Source organism: Merops nubicus, unplaced genomic scaffold (genome assembly GCF_000691845.1).
Source record: "Merops nubicus isolate BGI_N331 unplaced genomic scaffold, ASM69184v1 scaffold9822, whole genome shotgun sequence".
NCBI classification, from domain to species: domain Eukaryota; kingdom Metazoa; phylum Chordata; class Aves; order Coraciiformes; family Meropidae; genus Merops; species Merops nubicus.
The window spans coordinates 12,569-20,337 of record NW_008592838.1 but is presented as its reverse complement, the minus strand read 5'-3'; the positions used below and the strand labels follow the sequence as shown (position 1 = coordinate 20,337).

General features: G+C 54.9%; 1 protein-coding gene across 1 annotated transcript in view; it reads left to right on the top strand.

Moving 5' to 3' along the window:
- Positions 1-290: 290 nt before the first annotated feature.
- Positions 291-7,769, top strand: part of LOC103768131 (plexin domain-containing protein 1-like) — a gene marked incomplete at its 5' end in the record, with an annotated part of 8,287 nt that continues 808 nt past the window's right edge. The window contains 6 exons of the mRNA XM_008935266.1: positions 291-353; positions 646-727; positions 3,065-3,125; positions 4,013-4,148; positions 5,599-5,634; positions 6,818-6,978. Of these exons, the coding sequence (XP_008933514.1) occupies positions 291-353; positions 646-727; positions 3,065-3,125; positions 4,013-4,148; positions 5,599-5,634; positions 6,818-6,978 (539 nt within the window). The remainder of the gene's footprint in view (positions 354-645; positions 728-3,064; positions 3,126-4,012; positions 4,149-5,598; positions 5,635-6,817; positions 6,979-7,769) is intronic.

The following is a 7,769-nucleotide window of genomic DNA, read 5'->3' as shown; positions in this document are numbered from 1 at the left end:
GACACCAGAGTTGTTGCACTTCAGTGGGCTCCCTGGGGTGTTTTAGGACAATTTTGACAGCAGGCAGGGTTGCTGTGAGGCAGATCATAAATAAGCACTCAGCAATAACTCTGTTTTTTTCTCCCCAAGCCTCTCTGGGTTGTTTATCCCCAGCAGGCAGTGTAGCTGAGAGCAGCATCTTCAGAGGAGCCAGAGGGAACCAGCCACCACTTTCTCATTTAGGGGGTTAATTTTTAGCCTCATTCAGGTCAGGACTGGGTGAACTGGGCTATCCTCTGCCTCTTCTCCAGAGGTCCACACGGCGTTCTGCTCGGGGGGAGCTCAGGATGGTGGAGGTGTTACTGCAGAGCTAGGTATGGACGTAGCAACAGGGGGTTACAGGTTCCATGGCTTCGGAGAAACAGCCTCTGTACAGCCAGAACTGGCCTAAGGCTCGGGGGGTTTCAATTCCCAACTCAACAGGATGGGAGGGTGTTTACAGGTGAGTCCCCTCCTGCTGGAGCAGTGCTGCAGGTCCATTGCAGTGAGAGGTTGGGTTGGAGGCTCCTCTGTTGATGCTCTGGTTCCACTCGTGCCACCAGATGCTCCCCGTGCCCCTGCAGATGCTGGGGTGTCACTGGGGTGTCTCTCCTCTCTCTTTTGCAGCTTGTCTCCAGCACCAGAGCTGTGAAATGTGTGTGACCTCGGAGCTGACCTTCAACTGCAGCTGGTGTCACGTCCTGCAGAGGTAGCTGGATGAGTTTCCTTCCCACCTCTTCTCTTGCTAATGTTTCTAGAGCTGGGAGAGCAACTGCAGCTCCAGGGCTGACGCCTGTATATCAGTGCTGATGGATTTTTATCTAGAGCTGGGAGAGCAACTGCAGCTCCAGGGCTGATGCCTGTATATCAGTGCTGCTGGTTTTTTGTTGCTGTTTTCCTTATTTTGTTGCTTTTTGGGGTAGTTAGGGTGCTGCTCCTGGTCTCACAGCCACGGCTCAAGGGTGAGCTGATCTCCAGTTACAAGCCACTGGAAGGAGACGCTTCCCAAGGCTGGTTTGGGGTTTGGTGCGGAGAGCAACTGCAGCTCCAGGGCTGATGCCTGTATATCAGTGCTGCTGGTTTTTTGTTGCTGTTTTCCTTATTTTGTTGCTTTTTGGGGTAGTTAGGGTGCTGCTCCTGGTCTCACAGCCACGGCTCAAGGGTGAGCTGATCTCCAGTTACAAGCCACTGGAAGGAGACGCTTCCCAAGGCTGGTTTGGGGTTTGGTGCAGCAGCTGGGACAAGTTGAGACCAGAAGTGAGAGTGACAGTTCTGTCAGTGAGCTGGAACTCGGGGCAGCCTGTCCTGAGCTGGGCAGGGCTGTGGGACAGGCTGGCATCTGCAGGCAGGGCACAGATGGCATCAGCCGCGGGGGACAAACCCTCCCTGTGGGGGACAAGGCACAGCAAGGGTGGGGGGCACCTGCTGCTGGTTTTTGGGGGGGAAGGGGGGATATGGGGGCCAGGGCTGGCCCTGCTGCAGTCCTGCTCCACACCCTCCTGCAGCTCCCACAGCACCACACGGAGCAGGAGGGACCTTAATGAGATTGTGCTGAAATCTTTATCTGGAGCTAGTGGCAGGGGAGGGGACCCAAAAACACAGATCCTGGCGGGTGGCACGGGGACAGGAGAGCCTGGGAAGTGCCTGGCTCCCCCAGGATGGCACATGGGCCCGGGCATCACTGGCAGGGCACCTTCACCCTCACCATGCTCAGGGCTTGCACACCCCTGCCTTGCACACGAGGGGTGAGCTGGGCAGCTGGGCCGGGGGAAGGTCCCGAGACGCCGGTGAAGTGATGCTGGAGATGAGGGTTGATTTACAGCCTCTCAGAGGGCTGGAACACAGCCCGAGCCAGGGGAACATCATTTTTCCCTGACAAGTTGCTCAGCGGTGGCTTCAGATCAGAGAATATGATGTTCTTGCAGCTGAGAGAGATGCGTGAAACCAGATGTGGCTTTGGTAGCAAAACCGGTGGCTTCGCCTGGATCTTGTTTGGGCTGAGACCTCAGGGTTCAGGAGCTTTATCCTTCTGCTTCTTCCCAAACCCACGGTGTGTGCAGATTTCATCTTCCAGAGCCCACCTCGCTGTTGCTGATTGCTCTTATCACTTATAGTGCAGAGACTTCTCCATGGCTTGGCTCAAAGCCACGCTCCTCACAGCCAGAGCTGCACATCAGCCCCAAGAGTTTAGGTTACAGATGAGAAGCGTGGTGGAAACCACAGGCCAGAGCAAGCCCAGCACCACCTCGCTGGCTTTCAACCAGGCTGGTTTTGCAAAGCCAACGTGATCCTTCCCAAAGAAGCTGGATCCCAGGGTCTGAACATCTCTCTCCATTCCAGCTCTCTTCTGGACAGTGGAGTTTGTTTTTGCTGAGCCTGTAATTGTTACAGGAACTGTAAAAGATCTCAGTGACTCAGCAGGACCTGAAGGTCTTTGTGGCTTCTCTTTTAGTGGTTGGTCGTTGGGTAAATGAGTGCTTGTATGAGCTGAACCCCTGATTCATAGTTGGGCAACCCCAGAGACTCTGCAAAGGTCAGAGTGCTGTTCCAGCCCCTCGGGTTCTGCAGAGGTTTCTCTAGCTGGTGTTTTCCTGATGCTGTTTTATAATTTCTTTACTGTGTTTTTCCTGTGCAGATGTTGCTGGAAAAAAGCCCCAAAGCCTCGTGAAGATCATGGTGTTGCCCTGGCACAGAGTCCAGGGAATGGAAATTCATACTCAGTCTATATATTTTTCCTATCCCTCTGCTTCTCTGTTTCCCTTGGAGAAGCCTTGCTGACCCTTTTCCTCCTCTGTGCAGAGGAACATTTGGGTCCTTCCAGCACAGCTGCACTGGAAACCTCATGTCTTTGGAGACCAACTCGTGCATCATCTTTCCAGCCCTCAGCTCTTTGTTTGTCCCACTCTCTGCACCCCTCGGGGCAGCACGTGGGGCTCGGGCAGCTCGGCCACCACTCCTGATGCCCCCGACAGGGAGTGTGGGCACTGCCCTGTCTCTCAGGAGTTCCTCTGCCTCGGGTTGATGCTCCCACTGCTTTGCTCTGCAGGTGCTCCAGTGGCTTTGACCGGTACCGTGAGGAGTGGCTGTCCTATGGCTGTGGTCAGAAGGTGAGGCTGAGGGGAGCATCCCTTCCCTTGGGTCCTCTGCTGGGCATGGTCACCCTGCCCAGCTCAGCTGCCAGGCTGCCCTGGCACAGGCTGAGTCCCCTTTAGATGTCCCCTTCCCAGGCCAGCAGGACACAGAGGAGGCTCCTGGGTTGGAAAGGTTAAAGATGGTCCATCCAACCCAGCGTTCCCCTTGCTGTGCCTTGTCTCTGTGTTGCTCAATGCTGGATGTTCAGTAAAAGTGCACAGACCTCCCTCCATAAGTCACCAAATATTGTGCAATTTGGGCACACTGTGGTATTTTTTTCTTCACCTTCTGCAGCATGACTCTTACTCACACTCCAGCAGGAAGAAATCAGCCCTTGTGTTTTGTTGGTTTTTGGGTTTGGTTTTTTTTTTTCTTGTCCTTGTTAGCACAATTATCTCCACGTTGGATGAACCAGTTCCTTTGTCTCAGGAAGATCAGCTCTAACAGAACATCTGTTTCTGCTTTGTGTTTTTTCTTGTTACTTTTTTTTTCCCCCCACTGAAAACTCAGCTTTGTTCCCTGTTATCCAAGAGGGCTGAGTGAGGCAAGAGGAGGTTGCAGGACCTGTGTAAGGTCATCCAGTGATGCAAGAAGGTGACATTAGGACCTTTCCAGAGCATTTTCACTTGTCCTACTAAAGGATTCCCAAACTTTTCCTCGTCTCCAACCTCCAAGTGACCTCCCCCAACCCCACATACTTCTTCTGGCCCCTCTGAACCATGTCCCTTGCTTCCACCCCAGTGTTTGAACCCCAAGGGCTTGGTTGCCCTAAGCCTGTGGAGCACAGTCCTCCCCCCTGGCTCCCTGCCACGGTGGCAGGAGCAGAGCTGGGCAAAGCAGCTGTTCTCCCTTTTCTCTCCAGTCAGACGAGAAGACCTGTGAGGATTTAGCAGAAGACAACCACTATTCAGCACCTCCTGACAGCTCTTTCTCACTCCTGGACGAGGATGTCACCACCTCCACGTCCTCGCTCTTTGTTGACAGCCTCACCACGGAAGGTAGGGGCTGGGGCAGGGACAACCCTTGGTGCTTATCCCTGGAGAGCTCTTTCACTCTGATGCCTTCACAAGCCAACTCATAGCCCAATAAACAAAGTGACAAGCCTGTCTTGGAAGCACAGGGCAGGGGTGGGAAGAGGAGGCCGTGGAAAGAAGGAGGAGCAGCCAGAGGGGAGAGATGAAACCCTCCAACAGGAGGAGTTTTACAGCTCCATCGCAGCCTTTTCATGCATTGTGGAGGTCAACAAGCAGCTAGTCCCTGGTGGACGGGCTCCCCAACACCCCACAGGGGTTAAAGCTTGTGCATTGAGTGTGCCTGGCCCTAGCTGGTGGCTGAGGGTTGTTGGGGTTCTCAGACACAGCACAGGCTGTGGTTGCTCTCTGCTCAGGAACGGTGTCATTCCAGCAGGGGAAAGCTCCACACCAGGAGAGTTTCCCTGGGGACACCCATGTTCTAAAGCTTGCTAATCCCATTAAGACAGGGCTGGCTCCTCCCACCCTAGCGGCAGGTATCGCTTCAATTTGGCTGCTTAATAGTCCCTAACGCAAACTGCTAATTAGAATAAATAGAAAGGAACATTAGTAATTGTCCTTCAGCAGTGGGAAGGGGTTGGGGGGAGGAAGGGAGCGCCTGGCTGACAGAGTTGACTTTGAAAGGAGCAGTGAAAGGAGGGGGGGAGTGGGACACCACCGCTGAGATTATTTTCCAACTCATCGGCGATTCCTGGAAAAGGAAGAAGAGGCTTTTGGTGACACAGCCGAGCATGAAGCTCATTTGTAATCTTGGAAGGAAACAAACAGCCAGCTGCATCAGGCAGCAGACTTGGTCTGGAGGAGCACGGGGAAGGCAGAAGGGAAGCAGAGGAGCAGCCCCACCCCTGCAGCCAGCCCAGCTCGCTGGAGCTGCTCCCGGGGGTGCCTGTGGACGTGGCTGAGGGTCAGCGCTGCACTTGGCCAAGGGGCAGCCCAGCTCCAGGGTCTCTGGGTTGGGATTGCAGCCGGGCTCCCAAGGAGGGTGGTGTGGAGATCCTGCTGCTTCCAGAACGAGGTGCAGGGGGCTCAAAAGCTAATCCTGTTCTTCAAGGCATCTACGGGGTAAGATCCCACTGGTTTGTTTGGGATCTGTCAGCAGCGGGTGGCTCCCGATGCCCCAGTCAGGCACCCACCAGGGCTGGGGCCCCATTCAGCCTTCACTTATTGCTCTGCTTTGAGGACTGAGCGTATTTAAAGCCTGGTTTCCTCAGGTGTTTGTGCTCCAGGTGCCACCTTTGTGAAGCAGGACAATAAACCACACGACACCCACCAAACTCTGAGGTTTAAAACGGTCCCTGTCCAAGAGGCACGTTCTGTCAGTGTCCCTCTTCCAGGGGTGAAACCAGCTGGGAAGCAGGCAGAATGTCCCAGGAGGCTCCTAACTTTGTTTTTTTTTGCCTTTGTTTTCTTCTTTCAGACGACACGAAGCTCAGTCAGTATGCAGGAGGTGAAGGTAAGCCCCTAATCCTCTCTTGCCTCCCCACACTCATCCCGAGCCAGCACACGTGGTGCTGACATCCAGGCACCAGGGAGCTGTGCTCAGCTGGGGGCACAGGTGAGACTGAGGCAGGATGGAGTCCAGATAAGGCTCCTATTGTCCTCACCCTGATGAATACCATTTCAGGCAGGGAAAAGTGAGTCAGGACCACTCTGTTTTACCCTGTTGCTGTTTGTCCACTCGTCCTGCTTAGTCCTGCTGTGCAAAGGGACGTGATGAGTTTTCTCTTGCCATGTAATTCCTTTTCTTTGTGGGTTTTGCATAGCCACAAAATCCCTTCTTTCTTTCTGAATTCCCCCAGCGTGCTGAAGAGCGACGTAAAACCCAGATCCTTGCCATGTAATTCCTTTTCTTTGTGGTTTTTGCATAGACACAAAGTCCTTTTTTCTTTCTGAATTCCCCCAGTGTGCTGAAGAGCGCCGTAAAACCCAAATATAAAGTGTCCTTAGCCCAGCTCTGCCTTTTCCACCTCTGTTCCCATCCATCCCCTCTCAGCCTGGGTCTGTTCATCAGCCCCGTGGGCAGGGAACTGAACTGCTGCTATCCTGTTCCTGCTCATTCCAGAGCATGGGAAGGCTCCGAGCCCTCTGTGCCTGATGTCAGATTTGCAGGATCTGGGGCTGTATGCAGCCCACGAGCCCTTCCCTCCTACCTGGGGGCAGCTCAGGGAAGTCAAACCAGCTAAACTGGGCACAGGAGCAGTCCCTTTGCAGGCATGGGGCCTTTGAGGTGCAGGATGTTCCCAGCTCTAGCCAAACTGCTCCCCAAATGGTGGGAGTGTCCCTGGTCATAAATGCCACACGGCCCCTCCACAGCTCTGTGCCATGGCACATTCACAGCCAAGGACCCAGGGCAGGCTGGAGGGCTCTGGGTGGGATGCTGAAGATCCTCTCAGCATATGGCTAATGGCTTTTTATCCGAGTGAGCAGCCAATATATAAAGGATATGGATTGGAAGAGGGTGGTGGTTTAATCCTTCACACCAGCTACTGTTACCATGCAGAAGGGATGCTGCAGCTAGGGGGACTCTCTGCTGCATCTGCCCCCCTTTGCTGGGGCTCACCTTGCTGTTCCTCCCTGGCCTTGCCTTCAGCGAGGTCTCAGCACAGCTCCAGACCCACCAGGACCCTGTTTTGCAGGCGTGGGAAGCAGCCTCCCCCCCAGGAGAGCGGGCACCCCCATCCACACGGGCACCATCGTGGGCATCGTGCTGGCGGTGCTGCTGATCGCAGCGATCATCCTGGCTGGGATTTACATCAACAGCCACCCCACCTCCAACGCCGCCCTCTTCTTCATTGAGGTGGGTGAAGAACCTTCTCTCTGGCTGGTTTTCTCTTCCTCAGCTACCGACACCAGCCCTGACCTTTTAGAGAGGAGCTTTGGTAGAGTTCCCATCCGAGTTTCTTTTCGTGGTCCTGCAGTCACAGCTAATCTCCCAGCCTCCAGTCGATGATGTTTTAAACTCAGGCTCTCTCCCTCCCACGCTGTTTTATTTTGCTCCCTTTCACACATCTCCTGTTCCCCCCCCCGTGCAACACTCCACTCTTCCACCTCTTGCAGGAGCAGCTGACACCAGCTTGGTGGGAAGGCTCCGTTGGGGCTATGACATAATTGAATCGCTGCCTTTTGAATGGCCCAGCTGGATTTTGTTGACTAAAATTGTCAGACTCCACTGATAGATGCCGTGCCATCAGCTGCCACGGGAGGGGTGGTGTGAATGCTCTCGGTGGAAGATTTTAATTCTTGGAGTGATGGGGGGTCCAACAATCTCCATCTGCTGCTCGGAGCCAGAGGGGCGCTGGGCGCCGGCTCCCGAGGCACTCGGCAGTGGGCTGAATCCTGGCACAGGAGCTGCTGCCAGGGAGCCCTCAGCTCCCCCCGGCCCTCGCTGCCTTTTGCCTCGAGCCCTTCTCCCCTCCCTCTGCCCTGGCTGCAGAGATGGGCTGCAGAGAGTTGCTCTGTGGGGCTCTGTTCCGACCCCGAGCCTGGGGGTCGTTGAGGGAGGGCTGAGCAGGGGAGGAGACACGGAGCTGGTGTGGCTGTGGTGGCTCAGGAAGCCCTGTGGTGGCTCAGGATGCCCCATGGTGGCTC